This window comes from Castor canadensis, chromosome 10 (assembly GCF_047511655.1).
Source record: "Castor canadensis chromosome 10, mCasCan1.hap1v2, whole genome shotgun sequence".
NCBI classification, from domain to species: Eukaryota; Metazoa; Chordata; class Mammalia; order Rodentia; family Castoridae; genus Castor; species Castor canadensis.
In genome coordinates, this window is record NC_133395.1 from 8972902 (window position 1) to 9000791 (window position 27890).

Here is a 27890-nt window from a genome sequence, read left to right on the forward strand (position 1 = left end):
TCAAGTTCAGCAAATACATTTAATTGTCTTCAATTCATTACAAAATGTTGCTCTACCAAATTACAGAGAACACATATTTTTCAATTATGCTTTTCTTTTCCTTCCCCTTGTACTTCTCTTCCCTTTTTTCTTCCCAAACACAGGTCTGGCAGTCACCAGGATCGCTTTTGGTATCTCCCCATCATCCTCACTGGAACTGCTTGTAGTCACACCCCCACCCCTTGCATAAGCATCGTTCACTGAGCTGGGCAACTCTGAAGAGCTGATTTTTGACTCTTGAGCTGCTTTTCTCCTTTGCATGTTCATCACAGACAAACCTCCAGCGTCCTCACCTGAAGATGCCCCAGGTGACTCTGAGAGGCAAGTGTCCTCCAGAAACCCGCCACATTTGTCCTCTTGCTTAGAATCCGAAAGCCTCTTTCTCTTCGGGCTGGATGCCTCGCTCACATTCTTTGCTTGGCTTCTCTTCTGGGTTTTCCCTTTCGCCTCATCCAGTGTCTCAAACTCTTTCTCCATGGCAACAGACACTGCTTCCACTTCACTAGCTGCTTCCTCTCTTTCTTTCCTCAGCATACATGTCACAGCTCTGTTTAGTCTCTGGCTCTTGATGCGTTTAGCATCTTGTTTCTCCTGTTGAGCTAATCTAAAGAAAGAATCAATTCGGAGCTGTGTCTAAAATAAAATAAAATAATGATTAAATCAGGTGAGTAAAATTTCTAAACCAATCAACAAGACCAACCTGATCACACATGTGGATTACTAATTTAGAGAATACTGACTCCTTGCCTCCCAAAAGTCAGTTCTCTCCCAATGACCTGGGAGAAAAACTTCAGTAATTTCTAAATGACACTTAAAACAGTACTTGTACCAACTCTGTCAACCAAGTCCTCAGTCCATATTTCAAATAAGAAATTTCTTCTTGCTGGAGCACTGGCTCACACCTGTAATCCTAGCCACTCAGAAGGCAGACTATAGTTCAAGGCCAGCCTGGGCAAAAAGTTAGTAAGATCCCATCTCAACAAAAAACCTGGCTGTGATAGTGCATACTTGTGCTCCCATCGAGGTGGGAGGCATAGATAGGAGGATCATAGTCCAAGGCCACCCTAGGGAAAAAAAAACACTAAAGCAAAGAAGGGCTGGGGGTATGACTCCAGCAGTAGAGTGCTTGCCTACTAAACACAGGCTTAGAGAACAAATCCCAATACCACCATAAGAAGTAAAAAGAAGGATAGAATGGAATGAAGAAATTCCTTCTTATTTAAATCTCAAAGATCACTAAATATTTTTCTGCAAACAAATGTATCATCTTTTTTGGAAGCAATACAATTTCATACAGTCTGTCTCTAAGTTCTGCTGTATCCTTTAAGACATTATCAGAGTCAGGCATGGAGGCTCACGCCTGTAATCCTAGCTACTCTGGAGGTGAAGTAGGAGGATCATAGTTTAAGGCCAGCGCCAGTCAAAAGAGCAAGACCCTACCTGAAAAAACAAACTAAAGCAAAAGGGTAGGGACTAAAGCTAGGGACACAGGTTAAGTGGTAGAGTGCTTGCCTAGCAAAACTCAAGGTCCCAAGTTCAAATCCCAGTACCACCAAAAAACCGAAGACACTATTATCAAACAATACCATTAGGAGGCATAAGAAATATACATGCCTTTTGTTTAGCAAGTCCACTTTGGGGCAGATCCTCTTAAAATACATATGGAGATTTTAGGCCTAATGTTCATCAAAGCATTATTTACAAAACCCTAAAAACTAAAGGTCCAATAAATAAAGTAAACTAAGTTAAATCTCCTTAATGAAATATGTAAACTGGTCATCTAAAACAGAAAAGAGCTTATGCTAATAAGATTTTATGCTAATGAGCAAAGGGGAAGGGAAGATTAGCTATATTAAGTTGCACGTATGTATGGTAACAAAGAATGTGAGAAAATAAAATAAAATAAGCCTAAATGTTAACACCTGTGTTAGAGGAGGTAGATAATAGTCTTAGTTCACTGTCATCACTTTCTAGTTGTGGAGAAAATTAGTTGCATCATGAAAAGAAAAGTATTACAACAAAATTTATCTGAAATTAAAGAGTAACCAGTCACTAAGAAATTGATTTCATTCCCAGTTTGCTTGTCATGTTTCCAGATGAAGCATAGCCTCAGACGAATAATAGCAAATGCCTGGAAATGTTGTGTAAGTCAGTTTTATGGGCTTTTTTTTTCCAAAATTAACCAAATTTAATAGGAATTCATTTAATATCTTAAAAGATATGTTTTATGGATTGCTTCTGAGGTAGAGGAACTTGTCTGATGTGAGTAAGAACCAATCTAGAGGATCTGAAAGCCACAGAATGGCAGCTTTCCTCCTCAGAAACCTCTCCTACTAATGTACTGCAATGATTAAACTTCTACCTCCCAAGATTAGATGATAAGTTAAAGTGAAAACAACTTTATTGATTAGAATTGTATTGGACTGGATATTTCCTAGACTTTTAAAAAATGAAAATAAAGCCAAAGAAGTAATACGTTTAAAACATTTTATGTGAAGTTGACCATTAGATTAGTTTTTTTTTCAAAGTCAGAATGAACAAAAAAGGACACCACCGTCCAGCCCTAAGAGAGATATTAGAAAAGGAACAAAAGTCCAATTTCTCCTTTTCTATTTCCCTCTGTTCTTTATCAAGGCATTTTATCACTGAACCACACCCCTAGTCCTCTGCTCCATATCACCATTTCAAAATGTATGTTAGAGGCCCTGAAATGAAGAGTTAACTGGTCTTAAGAGCTGCCAAGCACAGCATTACTAAATTTACTCCTGGCTTAGGGAAAGACCCACCATGATTACCTGTTGGACACTTAGTTGCTTTAATACTGGAAGCAGGTATTCATCTGTCTTTGTCCTATTCCAGCCAAAATACCGCTGACAAAACATGCAGGCAGTTAAGAATTATTAGGTGTTTTTAAAGAGATTTAAATAAGTGGTAAATAAAAACATTCAAAGAACCCACCCTTGATTCCATTCCCTGTATCACCAAAGATTTTCATATTTATAAAGATTAAAGTAGCAAAATCAAAGGATAACAAAACAAATTGCTCCAACATGATCAAGTATATTCTTGCCAATCTTCTAAGACAGAAGATATTTAGCTCCTGTTCAAGGAATCAAAGACTCCTGACTATGAAAAAAAGTTAACCCTGAATAAAAGCCAAGTTTCAGAATCCTATGGTGTTTCTTAGAGAAAAAAATAAACTGTATATTCCTTCTATAGAACTTTTTAAACATCTAGCCAAACGATTATTTAAAGGCACATAATGGAAAAACAGTAATAAAAGGACAAATTTAATATCTGTTCTATTCTTTCAGAATATGTGGCCATAACTACGAGTGCTTGTTTCAAATGAAAATCCTCTTTAAAACTAAGGAAAGGACAAAAGGAGCTCTAAAGAGGGTCATAGATAGTGGGATATTAGGGGAAAATAACCCAGGCTCTTTCTATGAGTTTAAACCAAACATATGGGTCAGTGTTCCTGTAAGCTTGAGGAAATAAAGGATACTCTCTAATTTTGTCAAGATCGGGTTTCCCCCAGAGGAACGATCCCTTTGAATCATCCACCACAGGTCTGAGGTAAGCGTCTGCAACTGCTGGGTTAGGAAAACCAGGGGTGAGCTGCAACTTTCGTAGTTTTCTTTTCACTTTGGTGTCATGAGGATTAGGTCTTATCTTCTTACTTGCTTGAGCTTCACGCCACCACTCTCTATAAGGAAAGGAAGCAATTACAAGGCAATGAGCTGTCATGGCACTACAGATAAAGAGGAAAAGGTAAACTTCTGAAATGCAAATTCCAGTCCTAACTCCAAACTGTCATAACAAGTTATATGATGTAAGAACACTATGCTTTTAGTATTATTAGCCTCAAGGTATAATGGTGGTAAATATTCACTGAAGGCAAACTCTGAGCTTGGCACAGTGTTAAATATTTCAGGTGCCCAATAATCACACATCAGATCATTGCCCTTACCTCACACATGAGGAAATTGAATTCACAAAGAAGTAACTTGCTCAAGATTTCACAGCTGGAATTGGTACAGGCAGACAACAATCCTTCTCTAGAACCTGGCTCATTTCATCACCACAAAGTCACAACTTCTCTGAGTCTCTTTCTTGCAGTGAAGTGAAAGTGATACGTCGGCATTACTTACCTCTAATAAAATGCAATGATGGATCAAAGAATACTTAATTAACTAAAAATGCCAATAACATGATAAACTTAAAACTGTAGAACCTAACTCAATATAAAGTATGATTCCAATTTTTATGGGGGGAGTGAACTCAGGGCTTTGCACTTACAAAGCAGGTACTCTAATGCTTGAGCCACACCTCAAGTCCATTTTGCTTTGGTTACTTTGGTGATAGGGTCTTACAAACTACTTGCCTGAACTGTCCTCAAATCATGATCCTCCTGATCTCAGCCTTCCAAGTAATTAGGATTACAGGGGTGAACCACTGGTGCCCAGCAAGAGATATTTTAAATAATAAATAATAGTAAAAACTTTCTCCTGTGTTCTAGGCAATGTTCTAAGCAAAAATACAGGTGTCATTTACTTCTTTGAGTTTTGTCCATTTTGGAATTTTTTTCCATTCTAACACTAATTTATTATGGTAGGGTGAAAAAGGCCACACATTTTTTTGGCACTCCTCCCATCCCAAAATGGGGTCAGCCAGCTCTGTGACTGACTGACCAGAAAGACAGACAGGAAGTAGTATTGTGTCAGGCACAAGAGACAACCCTTTCTACTTCCTGTCTCTGGGAATATTTGCTTCTGGAGGCAGCCACTAAACTATGAGAAAGCCCAAGCTGATGAAGCGGTCCAGATGGAGGATCTGAGGCCCCAGCCCTCTGTTGTTTTGTCTAGTCTCCCACCAGACACCTAGTACCACTGTCCAGCACATGTGAGAGCATCTGAAGCAGACATCTGAGCCCAGCTGAGATGTTCCAGTCGACATAGAACACAAATAAAATATGCCCACAAGTCCAACCAAACTTCAGATTCATAAGCCAAATCAATGCTGTTGCTTCAGTTTAAGGAATTTAATAATACACCAACAGAAACCAAGAAAAAAATATCATTAGGAAAAAGAAACAGCATAAAAGTTAAAAACATAAGCACAACCCTCATCAATCCATGCACTCAATGGAACCTTTAAAAAACACGTACATCTCAGTTCCACTGCTTCACAAACTTATCAGTATTCAGAACTCATTCGGAGTGGTTTATCAGCCTGTGCTCCACCTCGCTGATGCAGGAGTGCCATCTAGTGTTCGTAAAGAATACTTGCAGCCCACATCTCTATCAAAGTGCAAGCAAGAAAAAAAAAATCATCTTTTGTAATCACTTTTACAACACTGTTTCCAAGAGTACACTGGGGGAATATCTATAATTCTCCCCCACTTTATTTGTGAATTATCATATTTGAAATAGTAATCATGACCGCCAGCTTGTACTGCCAGCTTGAAGAATTGGCATAGCACATTGTGAGCTCATTAAGCCAAAATTGACCATTACTTCTTAAAGTAAGAGGGCCAGACACTCAACACAAAGAGGAAAGAAAAGTGGTGGCTATCACTCAGCATAACTGTGGGGAGACAACAGGGAGTGGCGACAACTGTGGTGAGACTGAAGGAGTGGGTGCCCAGAAGGGAGTTGCAGTCACTGCAAGTAGCTGTCTAAGGCATTTGAGAACTTGGGCCCAGCATTTTCTGGTCTCTTTTCCTCAAGAGAATCTGAAAGTTTTTTATCAAATCTCCCCAAAAATAAATGTTGATGGCCGATTCAAAATTAAAGCTCTATGAAAGAACACTGTGTATGTAGACCAAACCAGTTGCAGCTGAGGATGAATTAGTCTGCTATGCAAGAGCTCCACTTCAGAGAATGACTGTCTAGTCACAGTAGAAAAAGAACAGAAAAGAAAGGAAAGTGGCACGCCCAGCTGTACTAGTTCCCACCACCTTCTAGTGCTTTGACTCTTCATTCATCCTAAACCTCTGACAGGGCAGGGCTAAGGCTGCTCCCATCTGAAATTACTACAGCTGACTCTAAAAAGTATATACCACTGTCCCACTCTTATAAAAACTGCAGTACACATTTATACTTGTGTATAAGTGTGTACACAGTGTATAAGTATAATGTGCACAGAAAAGTCTAGTTACATAAACTAAAATGTTAAATGCAAGCCTTTTTTTAATCCATACTTAAAAATTTTTCTATTATGTATTTATTTCATTAGTATAATAGTTGCTTGTAGTTTTTCAAATTATTTACCTACCATGACCTATGAGCTACCCAATAACTTGCCTCCGATATATAAATTTCCTCAGCAATAAGAAAAGTATGAGAAGAGAGACATAGAAAGCATTAAGTAGAACACACTGGTATGTGGTGTGTGTGTGCTAAGACTAGATGGAGGTCAGCAATTGTGACAATTTTGTGTTTCATTTCAGTAACTGACTCTTTAGATCAGAAGGATTTTTTTTGAAACACATTTTTTAAGCATAGGAGATATAACTGAAGACAGCACTGAATTAAATTAAACCAAGTACCACCAAACTGATGGTTAAAAGATGCCCTCACAACCTTATGAATAAAATGAACACTACTGAACTGAACACTCAAAAGGGTGAATTTTATGGTATAGGATTATATTTCAGTTCTTTAAAGCATACTATCAAGAGCGAACCTTAAGAAAAGATTATCTTCACAGACGTAACTCCTACCATCTCAGAGTCCCCAACGTTGAAAAATTGTACCCTAAGTATAGCACAACTCTGGGTTCTGGATGGAATGAGATTCCACCATTGGGTACATCAGAGTAGTCATAGTGAAAACTGGACCACAGCCTGGCTGTACAGTTCCTGGCCTTTTATTTCCATGTTCCTTCTTGGCTGACTTATCTCAAAACACCAGAAGTAACATTTTGTTTGCTTCTCCATCACCCCAAGAGCACAGGGAGCCCCTTGAAGGCACAGACTATAACTTATTCATCCTCCACATCTCCCAAGCCTATATGGAATATGACACACAGCAGTCACTCAATAAATATTTGAATGAAGTAGCAAGTCATATACACACTCCTACGAAAGCCACAGGGCACTGTAACTTGAACTAGGATAAGCCTGGCACCACTAAAGAAGAAAAATGCCTCTGATTTTATAACTCTAGAAACCTCAACCAAGAAGCTTCTGCATTTTCTTGATGAATAATGATTTGTGACAGTTCATGATTTAAGAAACAATTATATTTTTTAATTTGAGTATTTATATAAACATCTGAATTAAAGACATGAAGAACGAACTTACGAGAATTTTAGGAGAGGTTCCAGGCCATGCCCAGGGAATTCATTGAGAATCTCCATGGCTGTCACACAGCCTACAGTAGGGATTCCTTCAGTGTAGTCACTGCCAAGCAAATAGGCCAAATTTATTAACTTGTTCCGGTCCAATCCTACAAGAATAACAATTATAATTTTTAATCTTTATTTTATAAGGATTTCTTATGTAACATTTACAAATACTTGATTATATCAACTATAAATGCATGCAATGTCTACATAACTTCATCCTATGCCAAAGATATCCTTTTTATTATTTGAAAATAGATTGTTTTTTACAAGGGCATTGTTAAGACTATCTTAAAGTTTCATCCACTCACACATCTTTAAATTCCCTATATGTTGATCTCCAAATTTAGTTCTCTAACCTGGCTCTCCCTGAGCTATAGTCACAGACATTCAACTATCAACTGAGTATTTCCACGTGGGTGGCTAGCAGACATATAAATTTGAACATATCCAAACCTTTCTCCCTGCTCCATTTGCTCTTCCTCAGTCTCACTCATCTTACTGATGGCTGGGATACTCCACAGCTGCTCAACACCTCATATCCAATCCTCTCCTTTCACATCCCACACCATCTGCCCATATGCCCTTCTAAAACAACAGACTCTGCTTCACTCTGGTCCCTTCCTACTGTCTGATGTTAACTCTTGCCATCTTCCTTCTCCTCCTCCATTCACAGTGGCCTCCTTGCTTCCCTAGAAAGTGTACGTGAAGGAATTCCTGCCTTGGGGCCTTTGCACTTGCTCGTCCCTTTCACATGCTCTTTGCCAAGATGTCTACTTGTAGCTTCCTATTTTCTTAAAGGCCCTCGCCCTAAGATTACTCACAAAGCCTTTCCTAACAATTCTATTGGAAACAGCACATGTGCTCAGTGACTACAGCTCATGTCTCCTGCTGGCTTTCAACATGGCACACCCACCAACTGTCAAATTGTGACTTATGTATGTAGTATCATCTGTTTTCCTAGTAGACTATTTCATTCTCTGTTGTTTCTCCACTGTCAAGAACAACTGGCATACGAGTCACTCAGTATGCACTTGCTGGATGAATGGAAGAATGAATGGTCAATTCCAGAAATGCTAGTAGAGGCCAGGGCAGGAGTGGTTCTCTGGTTCTTCTCTCATTCACTCTGGATATCTCAGGAAACCAGTCAACTAACCAGGTCAGAGGATTAAACTGCAGGAAGACTAACCATTCTAGGATTTTAATTTCTTAACTCCAATGTTAAAGACTCTGTCCCTCTACATAAGCAAAGAGTTCACTTGTCAGAAATCTACCATCTGTCACTGCATCGAACTGGTTCCCTGCAAAGAAAAAACTCATACAGCAAATTGTGAGGGCCAGTTTCAGAAAGGAGTCACACTCTGAAGTCTTACCTAACTGGTTATGAAAGTCCACATATTGGTAATATTCCACAAACTTGTTTTTATTAAAAAAGTTCTTATAAACATGCCGTGCTCCAAACAGCCAGATATCACTGTCATCAGTAATGGTTCCAGAAGTCTGATCAGTGAGGTCCAGGATGGCACACTGTGCCTCTGCTTCCATGGGAGCATCGATGTACGGAATGCCAAACAGGCGCAGAAGTTCCTGCAGGAGGATAGTGACAGCAGGGACTGCACTGCAGGCCTTGGCCACAAGAGGGAGCAGCACTCACTCATGTCAGGCAATGCATTCCCAAAGGGAGTCTGGAGAAGGGGCTAATGGAGGCCCAAACTGAGGGCACCTACCTGGCTTTCCAGGAACATCTGCCCTGTTACAGTGGCAGCGATCCGTTCTTGCTGTTGTTTTTGAGCGTTCAGTGAATTCTGTTGTATTAGAAGATTGCTTTCCAGGGTTTCCAGCTCCTCCTATAAAATATTTCATTCACAGACAATCACATAATTATCCAGTTAAGTTTATTTCTTGCAAAAAAGCCTGCAATTAGTCTGGCTGAAATTAATCAATAAGCTTTTTTCTCCTTATGAAGTACTCTATTGGATTTCTAAGCAAAACTGTTAACAGCTTGAGAGCTCCTTCACTAAATCACACGGAAAATGAGTCTATCCCAAAGAGAAGTCTAGAGTAAAAAGAAGACATCGGCAGCAAAAAGATGCACAGCTAGCAAATATTCATGTAACACCTCCTTAAAACTCAGATGCTAGTGAGCTTCTTTAGCAGTAAGTTAAAACACAATGTCACATTATTACCAAATTAATATCTTCCCATTCGTTAGGCGAGCCATCCGCATCTTTCTCAGTTTCTTTGAGTTCCTGGATGTCCGAGTCCTCACTGTCCTGTAGGACGTGTTGGCTGTCACTAGTGGCAGCCTCAGCTCCTTTCTGTTCCTCCTCCCCTTGTTCAGAGGGAGGTTTGGAAGCTTCATGGAATTCAGCTTGAAGGTCATCATCACTAACTGCATTCCGAACTTCAATGAAACTCCCTGTATCAAAATGATGAAGTCATTTCATCTGCAACTGAAATGTTACAACCACCTGAAGTAATCAGGAGCTTTCTGAAGAATCCTGAAACACTGTGCCCCAATGGACTTGAATAGAAAATGTGTAAGTAATGTTCTATTAAACAAATTTAATCACAAATGCCTATAACTTCAAAATAGGTCTTTGCAGTTAGATAAACTGTCTATGAGTGTAAGAATCAAATGCTCGAAGACTTGCATAGTAGCTTTACACAAGTATGTTCTAAGGTAACCAATATTGTTTTAAAAATTCAAAATGGTGAGTTATCAAAGTATATTAACAATCATGGAAGGTGTGAAATATGTTTTATGTTACTTCACTATGAACACAACAAAGAATAAAGCTGAGAATCCTGGGATTTAGTTGGGAGAAGTAGCTCTTCCTCTCCCACTTTTCTTCCCTCTTCTCTTATTGCATTTCCTTTTCCTTAAAAAAAAATATTTATTGGTGCCCTTCATTTCTTTCAGTGGAGGGGGCTACCAAGGCTTGTCCAGCTGGATATGAGGACACAATCAAGACAGAGGAGGGGTTGGGATGGAGGAGAGCCAGTGGGATGAGAGATGGCTACAGATAAAGTACAGATACAGACAGGTAAATATATTGCAGATACTGGAAGTGAGTGTTTTTCAATGTTAGGGAAATTAAAAAGGGGAGGCTAGAATAAATCCTGAGATATTGGAATAGAACAGCAGAAATCACTGTGAACTCATGGATTTTAATAAGAGAGACACAAAAATACAGATGTGTGTGCACATGTGTATGTGTGTCTACATACATGTATTTCCTGGTTCTGTCACTGAGGGAAACAGGGACCCCACTCAACATCCAGCTTGTGGTTTCTAAACACCAGCTCCACTAAAAGAGCCAGGGCTCCTTGGTGAAATGCTGGTCCAGGTCCAGGGCAGAGAACAGAGATCAGCTTGGGACATCCTGGCCAGAAAATAAGGAAATCCTCAAACTATACTGCAGAATTGTCAAAAACTATGCGAGGCTCCTTGTAGGAGCCCTGCAGGTCAAAGCTGAGACAAGTCAAGCAATAAAGCAAATTATTACAGTGCTAGATTTTAACTCACTGAATAAAACAGGAATCCAGGAATCCACACTGATTAAAAAATGAGTAATAATAAAGGAGGGAAAAGGGAAATATCTTCCTTATAGGAGGATGCCCATGAATAAATGTGTAAGAAATGATGGACTTGGAAAACACCATTTGGCAACCTTCATAGAAGAAATTTACTCAGATAGAAACCATCAAAGGATGCGTAAGCAAGTGAGGGAAAGTTTGTTCAGGTGTAGTGTATTTTCACAGCCCTCAAATTCCTTTCTGTAAAATACTGATTACAAAAGGGAAATAGTAACTTCAGAATGTAGAAACCTGGCAGACACAGGACACAAACTGTGTGAGTATGTATGTATAGAGTCTATACTACTTATTTGAAGTTATTGTCTAGAGTCACTTCAAACCCTAACTTAGCAAATGCTAAATCAATGCTCCCAGAGGGAAAAAGCAATATATATCAGAACATATTCCATCTTAAATCCTAAAATAACAACCCATTTTGGCAGTGAAGTATTGAGAAGTGCATTTTGGCAGTGAAGTGTTAAGTGACTTGTTTAGGCTGCCCTAACAGGAGCTAGAACTGGAGTACAAATCCCAGGCTGAAGTTCCTTGCTCCACACTGCGACTGGCTTCTGTACCCACCCTGCTCATTTCTGCAAAAGACTGAAAGGCAGACCATCTCCTTGCTCAATCTCAGTAGGGGAAGGTGTTAGCAACTCAAATTTTCACCCTTCTACATTGACCCCTCCCACTCTGAAAATGTCCACAAATGCCCTCAAAGATATCACAATGCATATTGATTCAGGAGTTAAAAATAAATTTTAGCAACTAGGTAATTGCACAAATATAGAATCTAAAAATGAAGATAGGTAGTATATATGTGCATAGAGATATAGATATGTATAACAGACCCTGATAGAAAGCATGTGAGCAACAGACACAGAGATGGTAAAATAAATGTGGAAAAATGCTAGCCACTGAGGTCCTGGGTGAAGGACTCAGAGAGTTTTGTAATATACTTTCAGCTTTTTAAAGTTTGTAATTATTTCAAAATAAAAAGTTGAAATAGCAAAAGAGCTTTACTTTCTCCATCTAAGGCACTCCCTCCCTTTAAAGACAACAGTGACAGCACAGCAGAGAAGGAACCATTCTCCCTGCTTTGTTACCTGTAAAAGGTGGGAATAGGGCTATGACAGGGTCTCAGTTCCTACAGACGTGAGCATCTACCATTCCATTCTCTGAAAGAGCCCAGCACCTACCATCAGACTCACTGTCTTCAGAGTCCATTTCCAATGGTCCCAAGGACTTAGGAACTGAAATTAACTCCTGGCCTGCAGGTTCAGTTGTCTCCCATTCTTGGATAGTTTTCAAGGACTCACCATGCTCTTTAGCACTAGATGGTATCACATTTTCTAAGTCAGCTATTGCCTCTAAAGGGACAGTGCCAGTGACTTGAGAAGCAGGATTTTGTCCACCTTCTGTTTCGTCATCACTTGAAAGAAAAGAGGGATCATATTTACTCTCAGATTGGCCAAGATCTTTCTGCGGCTCAAACTCTTTGCTTTGAGTGTCCCTCCTTGACTCAGAACTAGTGCTTGGTGGAGGTGATGGTGTCGGTTCCCTTCTACTGGGGAGCCCAGGTACATCACTGTGTGGAACCTCTGTACGTTCTAAAGGATGTGAGCCTACCCTGTCTTTAAATGTAGATCCATCACTTGACTGCAATACTTGTTCTTTTGGAGTGCGAGAGTCAATTCCTTGATGAAAAATGGTACTCAGCACATGAGATGAGTCCGTTAGTTTTTGTTCACTATTAGTACTGGCAACATGTTCCTCTACAAAGTTCACACTGGCTGAAGGAGGGGCAATGGTCAATGGCACTCTTTCTCCATCTCTTCCTCTAAGTCCTGCAGCATGTTCCTCATTAAGACTGTTTCTGAGCAGTGCTTTCAACTCTGGTCCTCCTGAAGGCACATGGTCCCCAGCACACACTTTCACCTCATCGTCATCAAGAGCCCTCTGAATAGCGGAGAGGGTCCGGGGGGATATGGAGCCTTGCTCTGTGGTAGGAGACACATTCCTCTCACTGTGCTGACCCCCTTTTCCAATCTCCATCTCCTCTTCTGAGCCACTTCCCAGCATAGCAGCCTGCAGAGCTAGTAAAGTTCTTGGAGAAGGGGGTGTAGCCTCAGGCTCTTTTTCTGGCTTCAGTTTTCCACAGGGAGATGACTTCATGTCAAAAGACAACCTGTGCATTTTGCTGGAAGATGGAAGAGACTCTGAATCCATATCAGCATCTTTCTTAGCTTGAATACCTTAAGAAAATTAAAACATTCCTTACTACATGGCTTTACAGTGTGATGGTGTACTTCTAATAAGATGAACAGAGAATTCTGGTCCCCATAGTTATAAATTTTATTTAATCAGCAACTAAGAGTTAATTTATTGGTTAATTCTGAAGTGGGTTGCCACTGTAATAGTTCATCCATTAATAGCTATACATAATTTTGATTACCCAAGCAGGACTTCATTGATATTACCCGGGGGTATTACACCAAATTCAAAGCCACAACTTATCTTTGGTTTTTCACTACAAAATAAATGATAGTGCCTGATACCTTTTATCAAGATGTAGTGTGAAGTGTCTTCAGAGACCACTCTCCTTGACTCTACCTCCTTCAAAAACCCTCCTTCATCTTCATACTGCCTCTGGATTTGTCCTGAGTGTTGCTGGTTCATTTCCTTTTGGACATTTTCTATGTGTTGGTTTAGATAGTTTTTTTTAAGCAAGCCTTTGAGTTGGTACTGTGAAAAGTCATTGGATTCCTAAAGGCAAAATGAATAAAATTATTATTTTATATTTAATGCAGATAATATTATAGTATTACCATATGTCTAACCTTTTCCACAAAAGTAGACAAAGAATTGCCTTTTTTCATTGGTAGTAATGTTATATTATAAAAAATTTGAATATTAGGAAAACCTGTAACTGTCCTTTTAAAAGATAATCTTTAAAACAAAAAGAGTTAAGCAAAAAAAATCAGGAATGTTATATATTATTTAATCCATTTTTCAAAAAACATTTACTGAGCATGGAATAAATAGTAGTGATACTACATTTGATCATGGCTTAACACAAGGACAATCATCTAGAATGCAAGTAAATATGTAAGTAAAATACCTAGCACTGTACATGGCCCATAAGACATAAAATAAGCCAGGTGTGGTGGCACATGCACTCCTGTAATCCCAGGTATTTGGGAAGTGAAGACAGGGTTTCAGTTTGAGGTTAGCCCAGAGAAAGAGAATATGACTATATTAGTGGCTCTAAGGGGACTATGGAAGGCAGGAGAGAAAAAGAATGATAGAGTGAATAATACTGAAATGCAATGTATCTATGTGTGAAGATAGTATAATGTAGTGTACAGTAAACAGATGAGTAAGGGAGCAAGGTGATCAAGAAAGAGAAAGTAATAGAGGGGGTTAATCTGATTAATGATATATACATGTCTGAAATACTAAAGCAAAACTCCCTTGAACATTCAATATTCACTTTAAAAAATGAAGGAGAAGAAGGTAAAATAGGTCCCATCTGTGGTGGGAACCAGTGAGAGGCAGTAGCGTAAACAGAGAGGGTGAAGGAGGGTGAATATGGTGGATATATTTTGTATTTCTGTATGAAAACAGAACAAAGAAACTTGTTGAAATTATTTTAAGAAGGGAGAAGGGATAAAGAATGATGGAGAGAGATATTACAAGCACATATGTCACAATGTACCACCTCATAAAATTATTACACGCAAATTAAAAAAAAGCCCAGTATATTGTACATGTTTGTAACCCCAGCAAATCAGGAGGCAGAAGTAGGAGGATCACAGTTCAAGGCCAGCCCCAAGCAAAAGCAGGAGACCCTATCTAAAAAATAAACTAAAGAAAAAAAGGGCAAAAAGTATGGTCTTAGTGGTAGAGCCTACTAAGCACAAAGCCCCGGTTCAAAACCCTAGTTTAAAAAAAAAAAAAAAGACACAAGAAATCATGGCAGTCACTTTTATTAACAGTGAACATTTATAAAGCATCTCCCTAAAGAAAAGAGCAATCCTCCAAGCACTTTTCTATCAACCACCTTAATTATCCTCACAGCCATTTGATGAGATGTGCCATTATCCCCATTCTACAAATGAGGAAATTAAGACTCCAATCACACCAGGAACCTCTAGAGTCACAGAGCTAATAAACAGTAGATCTGAGGTCAAAAGAGACTGGTTTACTATAACTGATCCATTACTATCGTGATCATCGCCACAATACTACTTACCATCTAGTGGTACCAGTATCACATTCACACAACGCACAGGTAACACAAAGGTCTAATCGGAATGGCTCAGAACCTGTCTAGTCTATCAAATTACAGATGCAGTGAGCCACTATTCCAAACTACCCTCAGGACTATCAACCCTACAGACACTGTGGCTGCAGAAAGAGAATAAAGAAGAGAAAATCATAGAGATTATCTTTCTCTACTCCTTTCCACTATTACTTGCATAAGTCAAATTTTATTTCCTCCAGCACTACCCAGAGATCCTTCACATTCATGAAATAAAATGCCTGATAGATGGAATCTGGATTTTTTCCCTGAAATCAAAAAATAAATTTACTCTACATGCCCAAAGACCCAGAATATCATTTCTGTGAACCATACCATTTTCTTATCTTCACATTCTACATGAAAAAACAGAGGGGATTGATGGGAAAAGAAATACATCCTGCTTTTTTCATATTTTTATTCTCAATTTAAGAAGTACTAAAGGTCTAGAGAGTTTTAAAAACTCACGAGGGATAATACAGCAACTTTGCAAAATTTACATTCTGCCCAACAGCAAGTCGAAGAGAATCATGGTAGAAATAACAGATGAAGAGAAAGAAAAGGAAACATAACTTACTAGGGACTAAGGACAGGAGCTAATTAACGGTGGCATGCTCAGGAGACACGCTCATCTGTAACAGGAATTCCAAGTGAAGACATTTCCCATTGTGACTAGAGTCCACATCACAATTCAGTTTTTATATGCAATGTGTATTACAGTTTAAAATAACAGATCTGAGTCACCAAGCACATACTGGGCACTTACTAAGTAAAACACACTGAGCTACTTGCTGAAAATGCAGAGGTGAGCAAAGCATGTAAGTTTTGGTGCTGAGAAGTGATAAAGGGTCGTTAGAGTGTGCTGGAACAGAGCCGAAGAAAAGACCTCATCTTGAGTGCAAAATCAAATTTATAAGTAAATGATGTCTCATGGGATATGAAATGCACAAAAGCTGTACTGAAGACTGAGAAATCACAGGATTGCTTATCACTTTCCTCTTTCTTCCAGTGAAAAGTTTTGCTGAGTGCTTCATTCCACGCATGCATGTTCTACTACACATGGCTGGATAGCTCACCTCTGGCATTGCTTCAAACAATGTTCTTCTTCGCTTGGTAAATTCTTTCATATCAGTCAAGATTTCGTGCTTTATTTCCGGGGGCAGGCTGGTGAAGTCCTCAGATTCAATATCTATTGCATGAGGATTATGAAAGAATTCCTCCTATAAAAAGTAGAAAGTGACACAATAAAATCCACATTTTCTACACCGAGTTCTACTTCCTGTTGCAGACATTTATTGTATTTACATCATAAATACAGTTCTACATAATCCACAAAAAGTTAAGCACGGTGTCTATAATCTGTAATAGGCATCAGTGTGAAGTAGATTCCTTATGATTATATTCAGTCATTGTTCCATTCGCTCGAAATAAAAACACTTACCAGGTACCTCCAAGACATCAGGCCCCGTTCTAAGATGCTAGGGTACCATGACAATCATGTTAGCTAAGATCCTTACTGTTAAGACTGAAGGAAGGCATATAATAAACAGGCAAATAAATAAATAAACAAGATAACAGTAAGAAAATCAACCAGGTTAATTTGACAAACAGAGTGATTAGGAGAACAGGAAAAGAAAAAAGAATTGTTTGATAAATAGAAAAGACCCTACTACAAAGAGGACCTGTGTTCAGGGACTTGAAAGACACCAAAGAACCCGACTGGAGACAAGAGTAAGCTAGGCTGAAGGAACACCAATTTCAGAGGCCCTGAGGTAAGAGTGAGCATCAGTAAGGTGACCAATGTTTCTAACTCCCTTAATTAGATTAGTTTTATTTTGTTTTACAAAAAAAAAAAGAAAACAAAACAAAACCTTAAACAAGTTAATTTGTCTACAATCACAGAGCTAGTGAACAGTGGAAGCTGGACTGAAATACAGGTCTCTCTGACCCTGAGGTCCAAGGTTTTAACCAAGATTGCTATCACTTTCTGCATTAATGTAGAGCCCCAGGAGCTGAAGGATTTAGGGTTTTACCTTAAAAGTCTTCTACCATATATAGCAGAATATGAAGAAACAAGAAATAATGACCTTAGGAATTGGGAATCAAAGAATGTTATCTGCTATACTAAAACTTGAGAAAAATGTTCATTTCATTGTAAAATACAATTATTCATTAAAATCTGTGTGATGGTTTAAAAGCATTCCACAGATTCTTTGACATTCTCCTTGTCTAATACTTCTCTCCTTTAAATAGACACTGGCCTTAGGAACTGGTTTCCAAGCAATACAATGTGGGAAAGAATACTGTGCAACTTCCAAAGCACAGTTAGAAAGGCAACACTATTCCTTTCTGGAATGTCCTTCAGGATGCTGCCCTTGGAAAACAGCTGCAATGCTGGGAAAAAGCCCAGGCCACATGGAGGCCACGTGCAGGTGCTATGCAGGCCAGCCACACTGAAGTCTACCTGACAACCAGTGTCAACCACCAGGCAAGGGAGTGAAGAAGCCAAGGAAGCAACTCCAGCCCAGCTACAGTCTGACTGCATCTACACAGGAGACTCCAAGAGAGGGCTGATCAAAACCCAGAACCATAGCAGAGGATGATAAAAAAGATGAACAGCTTTACACTACTAAGTCACACAGCAATAGATAACTACGACATATGCACAGACATATATATGTACAAATATATATACACATGTACATTTGGTATTCATACACATACTCAAATACATACACACACAGGTATTCAACAAAATGGAGGGGCTGTGTGATCTAAAATACATCAAAATGTTACTAAAATGCATTTATAGAGAGTGTGTTTTCTATATTCTACACAAACATATACTAGTATTTATTTATTGGTCAGCCAGATTGTTGGTTGTAAAAGAAAATGGTTTATTTTGCTTATGCAGATATACACGGTGGTAAATTCCACATATGTGTATGAATGAGTATGTATTTTATAAATATGCATACCCATATATGTGCACACATTCTGATACACACATAATACAAAGGGCATTGGTCTTTTCTTTTTATCAGGAACTTTCATAAATTCACAACCTCATTAGTTATTATTCATTTTTATACAATTCATTCCAAATACAAAACAAACTGGATTCCAAAATTTATTTAAATACCTGTAATGCTTGTTTTTGATCCATTCTTTCTTGCCATTGTTTTTCATCTTCCTCTTCTGAACTGAAAGTCAAGCACAAATTTATAATACCTATGATTTTTAATAACTATTTACAAAAATATTTCTGAATACACAGTGCTACTAATTCTAGTGGCTACAACAGTGAATAAAACAGGAAGACTTGTGCCACCATGGTCTCACTATCTGGTGGGAGACACATGTACGTAAGAAATTACAGAATGACCTCATGACTTCCACCACAGGGAAGAGCAGGTTGAGAAAGGTGGAACAGAGAAAGTCACCTCACTCCACTCTGGGAAATCATGAAAGCTTTCTGGGATCTGCTACAATTACACTGGTTAGAGTGAGTCACGAATAAGAAAGGGGTCTAACTGTAGCGGGTAAGAGAGGTTCATGGAGAAAAGTGTTTCAGGTGGAAAACTAAGTTCTATAACCATCTGGAAATAAGACAGAAAAGAAAACCTGCCTGTTGTGGTGTGAAGAGACCAAGGGATGAAGTTTGAGAAAAGTGATTTAAGAAGTTGAAGTTTTATCCTACAAATGATAAGCTAGGCATGGTATAATGGAACACATCCATAATCCCTATGCTCAGGAGGCAGAGGCAGAAGGATGACTTAAGAGGCCACCACAACTATATAGCTAGTTCCAGGTGAGACCCTGTCTAAAAACAGTGTGGGGGCGGGGATTGAGGAAAGAAGGAAGGGGAGACAAAAAAAAACAAGAAATGATGAGCAAGGGAGTTTTGTAAGAAAAGGACAGTATCAGTATTGGGCTTTAAATAGACATAGATTCTATGATACAAAACTGAGACTGGACTTGGCAGGGGTCAGGGTAAGAGTAAAATGAAGGACAAGAAACAAAGAAGTTTGGGCACTATCCCAGTATCTGAGCAAAGATGGTGGTGGTGACAATGGAGAGAAAGAAAACTGGGCTGACGCAAAGCTACTTTGTCTCCTGGAAGCCCCTGAGAAGGTACTGGTGAGGCTTGGAATGAGGACAAACTGGCAAGACTTATGGTCCTCCATCTACACTTCAATCACTACTGATAACTAACAGCACCCAGAGAAGAATATTCGATAGAGGAACTGAGAAGGAGTGCAAGAGGTGCCAAGAAAACAGGTCAGCATGACAGGGTGTTACACAGGGCAGAGAAGTCGGGCACACTGAGAAGCACAAAATGTCCACATTAGCAACAAGGGTGTCATATATGCTATTTTAGCCTGGTGGCAACAGAGTCAGTCTCCAGCTAAGAAGCAGGTAGGGACACAGCATGTATAAGCAAGGTATAAGAAAAGCTAAAAGTTATGTCTTCCTAAATTTTAAATTCACAATGCCAGTACAGGTTCTTTAATATAAAAGAACAATGAATCACAAAATATCAAAACACAAAAAAAGTTACAAAATAAAAAATTTTGTCTTTGAAAACCATTCCAATGAGTATGGAGAATGGGTATTTCAGAGGCGTTAATAAATTCCTCTGTGTCTTATCATGTAGATAAAACACAGAGGTTTAAATCTGTCTGAATATGTCAATGATTAAACCAGTATTCCTAAGCAGTTAAATATTTACCTATGTTTTTCTTCCTCTTGTAAAGGTGGCAGAACATAAATGTCATCTTCCCTTTGAACTTGTGTTAGGCTGGGGAGTGCTTCATTTCTGAAAAGCACACATAACTTTAAACAAAGATTATATGAAACAGCATTTAAGTCAACATCCTCCCCCATTGGTTATACAAACACTGCCCAAGGACAATGGCTCTCTCTAGGCCATTATTGTGGAAGCCAAGTATAGTCTGGAGGAAAAGGGACATGGTATGGGTCCCCAGAGCCTTTGCCACAACATCAACTACAGTCATAAAGATGAGCAGAGGCCAGGTTCGGTGACTCATACCTGCTGTAATCCCAGCTACACAGGAGGCATAGGAGGGAGGATCACAGCCAGAGGTCAGCCTGGGCAAAAAGTGCAAGACCCTGTCTGACAATAACTAAAGCTAAAAGGGCTAGAGGCATGGGTCAAGAGGCAGAGTGCCTGCCTAGCAAGCAAAGGCCCTCAATTCCGACCCCAGTATGCAAGGGTTAGGGGACCATTAGAAAAGTAAAAAGTCAAGCTGGGGTTGTAACTCAGTGGCTCAGGCCTTGCCTAGCATGTGTGAGGCCCTGGGATTGATCTCCAGCACCAGTGACATACTAAGAAATAAGCAAATAAGCTAATGAAAAGTGTAAGCAATGTGACACTGGAGCTTTGCTTTCTCATTAGCAAAGTGATTCTCACAGGATAGGGTTGTTTTCTCAATTTCAAATTATCAAGTCCAGTGACATCCCACTCACGCCTCTCATTTCACTCTTTATTTTCTGTTGAGAGTCAAAAATAGATAAAGAGAACTACAGGAACTCAACACAAAAATGGTATGTTTTTAAATTAATCTATCATCTTGCCTTTTAGATTTGAAGGCAGTTTTGATAGCCTGTCTCTTCAAGAATGTCTTCAAAAGCTTCTCCGTAGTCTTCCTGGAGTCACCAGATGCCAAATCCTTCCTCTGCCTTCTCTTTGCCTATGAAGAGGAAGGACACAAGATTTCACTTCAGTGTGTTAGTCCGTTAAAAACATTTCTGTAATTTTTCCATGAAATTTAGCTTGTCTGAATTTGTAGACTGATGTTTTACTGTTTCCTCTTGACTGTTCTATCAATAAATATCTTCAAGTTCTGCTATGTAAAGGATACGCAGATATTCTACCTGTTATTTATACAATATATTTGAGAAACTACAACTTACTTTCTGTTTCTTTTAAATGTCTGTAACACCTCCAGGAAGCCTAAACTATGATATATAATTAAGTAAATGCTTCCTCAAATGGTTATGTTGATTTATTCTTTAAAACATAACTGTTATTCCAAAAACAACTTCTAATACTGATTTTTTATAAAAATGTATTACTTGTATGTAACTCTGCCCCTCAGTAATCAAGATTATGTCAGAAGAAATCCTAAAATGTCAGGAATATCCTGTAAGAAATGTTCAACAGTCTTTGCATATGGTTGAATATAAAGCAGAAATAACCAAGATTTTCTCTTTTCTGTTCCAATCTTTCCAAAAAGTACCTGAGAGAGAATATGCCTAGGATCATGGAAAACTAAAAGCTACCTTCAAGGCAGCAAAGGTCCACAGAAGTTTATGAATACTTACTTTCACCCTATGGCTACCTGAGTTAGACAGTATCTGTCTGGTATGATTATGAAATGAAAGGCTAGCATGCTTAATAATATAAAAGTCATGTACTTAAATGGACGCTATCATTTGGACTGCTTGAACATTTTTTTTAAATTACCTTCAGAACAATAAGAACAGTCATTCTCATTCTTCAATGTCATGCCCAACTTCCTTCCTGGCCAACCCACTTCAGCCACCACTAGGTACCACCCAACACTGCTTACTCCTGAAACCCAATTTTCCTATAACTGAGAATACTCAATCTCACATACAGAGAGGCATTACTTGCATAGATTTTCCATAACGCTCTGAGCAATGGAAGCACAGTTGGAATAAATGTGAACACCTAAACAGATGCTCTACAGAGAAAACTCTCAATTCTAGGAATTCTCATAGTTTTGGTTAAAAGCTATCATTACATCTGTGATATACTCTAATAAATAAACCATTTTTAAAAGAAAAAAACTGCTTATTTGTTAAAGATGATTTTTTAAAGCAGTTGAAACTAAATTGGTTAAATGTCAAAAACAAGTCTTGGTTTCTAAAATTCTAAAGAGAAAATAAAACTAGATGTTACTTACCAAAGTCTGTTTCTTCAACAGCGGAGCATCCCCATCAAATACAAAAATGGGACGAATTCGAAAAAATAAGAGTTTGCAGAGCCGATGAAACAAAGTGAGAAGGTGAGCATTTTCTACTGAGTTCCCATGACGATCCCTGACGCCTTTAAGTGCTTGGTTCAACCAAATGCTAATATCTGAGAAGACTGGTAAAGGAAAACATTTTGGAATTTCTTCCTCATCCTCACAATTTCAGTTTCTTAATAACTAATATCACCAGACACTGGACTAAGCACCCATCACCATTCATTTGAAGTTGAAAAATACCTGGCCCTGATGGAATCTACCTAGCCAGTTAACTTTATTTCAGCCCTTGCTACTCCTTTTCATATAGTGAATTTTGAAATCCTTCTACAATGTCCAATGGCAAAGAACTGCTTCTAAGGAAAAAAAAAAAACTAGTAAGCACTAAAGAATTGTAGTCAACTGGCACAAATTTTCTGGAGTGCTATTTGGCAATTCATAGTAAAACACCCAAAATTTGTAGTGTATTTTACTAAGAATTCCATTTCCAAGCATGCATCCCCAAAGAATCATCAGGAACTTACAATGAGAGTTATTTACAAGATGCTTAAAAATAACAGTGAAAATATGAAAAAGAATTCAAGAGCTTTACAACGGGTCTTTTAAAAATTAAATAAAAAAACTAAACTACGATACACTTATTTGCTAAATATAGAGTTCTTAAAAGCAGAAGGTGCAAAAGCATGGCTAGTGATAAGAAAGGCAGTCACAAAAATAGTACTAAAGAAAATGTAACAGGTTCTAGAAACATACAAAGTATAATTGTATTTGTAATAAATGCAATATTTTAAACATATAAATCTAGGTCAGATGCCAAAACATACAGTTAAGTAACATTTTCTTCTTGGAGTTTTACATTTTTTAACTTTTCCTTAAAATCCTTTTTAAAAATGTATTTTGCGTTTGTCCATAGGAGTGACCCACTGCCCTGCTGGATTTCCAGTTCAGTCTTTTTGCCAGCACCTTCTCAGTGTTTTTCAATGACTTTTGTGGACCCTCTTTTCCCTCCTGTCTATACCACTACCAAAGTTGAGGCTACCCCAAACCCACATCACACCCTGTCCATGTGTATGTCTGGCCCAGAGCGCTCCTAAATAGGAGAGCCTGACTGACATCTCTACCTAGCTCCTCAGACATTCTAACCTGAGCATGATCAAAACGGAACCCCATGTTTTCTGCACAAGGCTGTCACCCCACCTCCATGCATACCACACCCCTTCCCCTGAGCCAGAATTCTGAGTGCCATTCCAAATACCCCTCATCCAACCAGTACCAGACCCTACTAATCCCACCTTCCAACTTATCTTAAAAAGCCCATTTAGATTTCACCCATACCTCTTTGAAATTTCCCATTGCCGTTAGGATAATATCTAAAGCTCCTCCCATGACTTGCAACCCTCCTGAATTGCATGGCTCCTGCTCATTCCTCCAACATTTTAAGCCACTAGGCTTTTCTCAAGCCCTGGAAAACACTAAGCAACCTCCCGCCTCCAGGATCTTCTCCCATCATGCTCCTTCTCCATCTGAAAGTCCCCTCCCCCCAAACCGTCTCTACTCTTGAGTTCTGTAGTCACCTCCCCAGTCTACATTAAGACCTCCAATTACACATCTCTTTACTATGTAGCAGAAATGTTTCTATGCACTGGGGATATAACCCTGAACAAAAAAAGTATTTGCCCTCATGAAGCTTACAGTCTAGTTAGTGGAATACCAAGCCTGTAAGCTCCGTGGCTCATCTAAAACCACATTTTTGTGTACCACACTCCCTTTCACAGAGCCTATCATATAGCAGACAGTAAATATCCATTAAAGGAGGCAGTTTTTAAAATAAATGTACACCACTTAAGGCTAAAAAACTTAGGCTCATCAACAATTGGCTATTTAAGAAACAACTAGTGAAAGCACACCATTTACATTTATTCTCATAATACAATACCATGAGCCAAGGGAGACCCAGAGATGATTACCTCACATTGAGCAGTAGTACCATTGTGAACAAAATGGATATGGTCCCTGTCTCTAAGAAGCTTGCATTCTAATGGGGAAAAGAGAAAATAAAAAATAAAGTAATAGTTATATAACATGTCAGATGGTTGCTAAGTGCTAAGGAAAAACAGAGCAGAATGAAAGGATAAAAGAGAGACTAGAAACTGGGTATGGTGGTACTCACTTGTAATCTCAGCTACTTGGGAGGTAGAAGCAGGAGGTTCCTGAGCTCCAGGTCAGCCCAAAGTTACTGAGACCCTATCTCAAAAACAAAATTTAAAAGGTGGAGGGGGATTAGCCTGGGGACATGGCTTAAGTGGTAAGGCATTTTGCCTAGCATTCACAAGGCCCTGGATTGAATTCCTAGTACTGAAAAAAAAAAAAAAATTGGGAGCACCAGAACTCTTTACTTAGATAGTAAGACTTATCTGAAGAAGTCAAGAGGGGCAGGAGTAACCTGAATAGCAAAGCAGCAGCAAATGTGAGTGTTCTGGGATAGAAGCCTCTTATACTTAAGGCTGTATGGCAGAAGAGAATGGTAGGAGTGAGTGAGTGAATGTGTGTGTAAAATCACATGTTTTCATTTTTTCAAAAAACTGTTAGGAAAGCAGTTTTAAACTAGCTACAACAGCCCACAGGAGCGAAGGGCTGTGGTTCAGAACGTGAGAAGAGTTCAGGTCCAAGTCCACTCTGGAGGTTGGATTCAGTGCTAACTTTACATCTTCATCACATTGGAATTGCTTGCTGCGCTATGTATGGGAGTCAAAGAAGTTTCAACACAGCCTGTTATTTTCAGCTTTATAATTGCAAAAATCTAATTTCACATCAGTGGTTCTTAACCCTACAATATATTAAAACAGGATATGAACCTCTTAAAACATACAGACTACTAAACCTGTATGCCCAAAATAGTACATCATGAAAGTGAGGTGGGTGTTCTTTTGTTTTTTAATTAATCACAGGAGCAACAGCTAGGATTGAGCATTCCAGCTTGAAATTCTTAGAAAATACTTAAGTCAGACGTTTGCATAATTTGGCTTTTCTCATTTCAGTAAGTTTATATAAGCCCAAATTAAATTTATCTAAGGTTAAAATCTGCAGCAAAACCACAAATCACCTAAAACCCAAAGAACCAATAACATTTTGAAACAAAAAAATTAATTTTTTAGTTCTATAGTTAGATGACTTAAAATTTAACCTCCATTTGAACTCACAGCATACAGTGTATCTTCCTAATACAAGTGAGTGAATTTTACAAAGGTCCATAAGAGACAAAAGATAAATTGCTATTTTTTTTTTATTACTTGACAGACATTTGAACTATATAAACAAGATACTTGTCTGGGTAGAAGGTTCAAAGACCACTTTTATTTTAGAGATTCAGGAGTAAATTATGAACCCAGTATAACCATGCATATATGAAGTGAGACAATACAAATGAAACAATAATATCTAACTTTCAGATGCCTGAATTCCCATGAAAATCAAAGAAAAATCAAGTATACAGTAATCAATTATTACATATGAGTTTTATGATAACTGTCTTCTCTTTAGATAAATGATCCAATCTCTCAGAAAAGCCAAAAAATGACTTCACATTTCAAATGGGCCTCTCTGAGCCACCTACAAATAAATCTAAATTACATGGTTCATAATTCCTTACTCTGACTTACTAAAAATTTAAGATGCTGAACTGTATGTATCATTCAGAAGTTTTACAAATTCTTAATTCTTTGTAAGGGCCGTAACTTAGGCCTAATACTTTGCTTAAGAGTTTTTTCCCCCTTTTTCTTTTCTTGGGACAGAGTTTCATTATACAGCCAACGCTGACCTAGAACAGGAGATCCTCCTGCCTCAGGCTTACCCCCTCCTGCTCCCCATCTCACCCCTACCCCTCGGTATTTCAGGCATGCTATACTTGCCTTCCTGAAGAATCAGTACTTTTTCCTCAGTGCTGGAAAAAAACACAGAACCTCAAACATGCTAGGCAAGCACTCTACGATTGAGCTACATCCCCAACCCCTTTGCTCAAGTGTTAGGGTTCCTGTCACTAATGGCTGAAAATTATAAATCTTCACAATGCAATGATATCTAGAAACCACTAGAGGGCAACACAGCACACGTGCTTTAAAAATCTTTTCACTTTCCCCAACTCAGGGTACCCAACACAAAAACTTTTAAAGCCAAACATTCATTACAGATGTATGTGAAGATTATTCCCGTGCCAGGAAATAATGATGATATTATTATGTTTTTTAAATTACTAGTGTTCCGTTATTTATAAGTTGTGTATATACTGAGGAATTGGCTCCTCCATCACGGCCTTCTTTGCTCCCACCTACTCTTGCCCTGCCTTCCTCCACTGAGGTGCAGAGCAATCATTTATATGACTTTCCGGTGTCCGCTTAGGAAACCTGTGTATCAGCAGAAGAACAGTCAAGAAAGACGTTACCTACTAAAAAAAAAAAAAAAAAGTCAAACACCTATCCATATTACATATGGTCCTTCTTTTTCAGAAACATTGTTTACGGAGCAAGACTCAGGTCGGAATTCTACTTTGATTCCTGCCTGCTGACTTCCCAACCCCGGACGACAATTTTAAGATTTACAGAACTGACAGCGCCGACACCAACTGTGTGTGAGTACCATCAGCACCTGCACGCTGCAGGGCAGCCTACTAAATTATGGAGGAGCGCAAAGCATCGCCCTGCGTGGTAAAGACAGGACTCCAGTCCCCAACAGCAGGACTGCAAAGCTGGGGGAACGCGCGCACCCGGGAAGCAAGGCCGGCCTGCCGAAACCGCTCGGCTCCTTGTCAGTCAGCCACGCTCACCCCACAGACCCCCGAGGAGGCGTCAAGGATACCCACAGCCAGGATCTTCCCTTCCAGCGTCTCGGGGCTGACCTGCCGGCCGGAGCCCTCCAGCAGCTTCCAGAGCCCCTGGACCCCCATGGGGCAGGTGCGTCCTCCGAGCCGACCCGGAGCCTCTTACTCTAATTCTCCTACAAGGGGCTGCACCACCCAGAAAACGGGGAAAACGGTTCCGAGCCCAAGGTCTTCCTGAGGGAACTGGCCTCAACTAGGCAGCGAGGAAAGAGAAACCCCACACCAGAGAACTTCCCGGCGCGGACACCGCCTCTCGGAAGACAGCTGGACCGGAGATCAGCCGGCGGAGGGGAGGAACAGGGCCTCGTGCTGCCCAGGGCTTTGGCCAAGATGTTTGCACTTCTAATGTAAGACCGCAGGGAACCCGCAGCCAAGGCGAGACACATCGCAGATCTCCCCCTATCCTGACAGCGTCCTTCCTCCCACAACCCCGTAATCGCACAAGAAATGGGGCCTGGAGGCTTCGGTCTAAGAGCTACGCAAGGCGGAAGTCCTGGCGCCCGCGCTGACGTATATGTGCTGCGCCCGCGCTGACGTATATGTGCTGAGCCCGCAGCGCTCCGGAAGTGAGTGGGCGGGGCCGCCGCGGTGGTTGAGTCTCCTCAGCCCGGGCTTCTTTTTGGCATCCTAGCGCCTTTGAACGTTAAGCCGATTTCTGAAGGGCGTTCTTGCTGCGGCGAAGACTTCTTTGCTTTTTCAGTATTAGTCTCTCCCCATTGTCACCAGTTGAATAGTC

The 27890-nt window shown here is 39.5% G+C and overlaps 1 protein-coding gene across 4 annotated transcripts; it reads right to left on the bottom strand.

The window, feature by feature from the left end:
* Ercc5 (ERCC excision repair 5, endonuclease) lies at positions 1-27660 on the bottom strand. Of its 4 annotated transcripts, none has more exons than XM_074043019.1 (15): positions 27133-27660; positions 22219-22394; positions 20864-20979; positions 19998-20084; positions 18408-18468; positions 16342-16485; positions 13521-13728; positions 12282-13217; positions 9573-9805; positions 9114-9233; positions 8760-8973; positions 7346-7490; positions 3543-3745; positions 2835-2917; positions 1-672 (listed from the first exon to the last, which is right to left on the bottom strand). In XM_074043019.1, exons 1-15 carry the CDS (start codon positions 27218-27220, stop codon positions 85-87), a joined length of 3402 nt encoding a protein of 1133 aa, XP_073899120.1. In that variant the 5' UTR covers positions 27221-27660; the 3' UTR covers positions 1-84. The 4 variants fall into 4 exon arrangements, 3 of the variants coding, with proteins under 3 accessions (XP_073899120.1, XP_073899119.1, XP_020039971.1); XM_074043018.1 differs by having other exon boundaries at positions 12162-13217; positions 27133-27659; XM_020184382.2 differs by having other exon boundaries at positions 533-672; positions 2835-2909; positions 3545-3745; positions 12162-13217; positions 27133-27659.
* Positions 27661-27890: the final 230 nt, after the last annotated feature.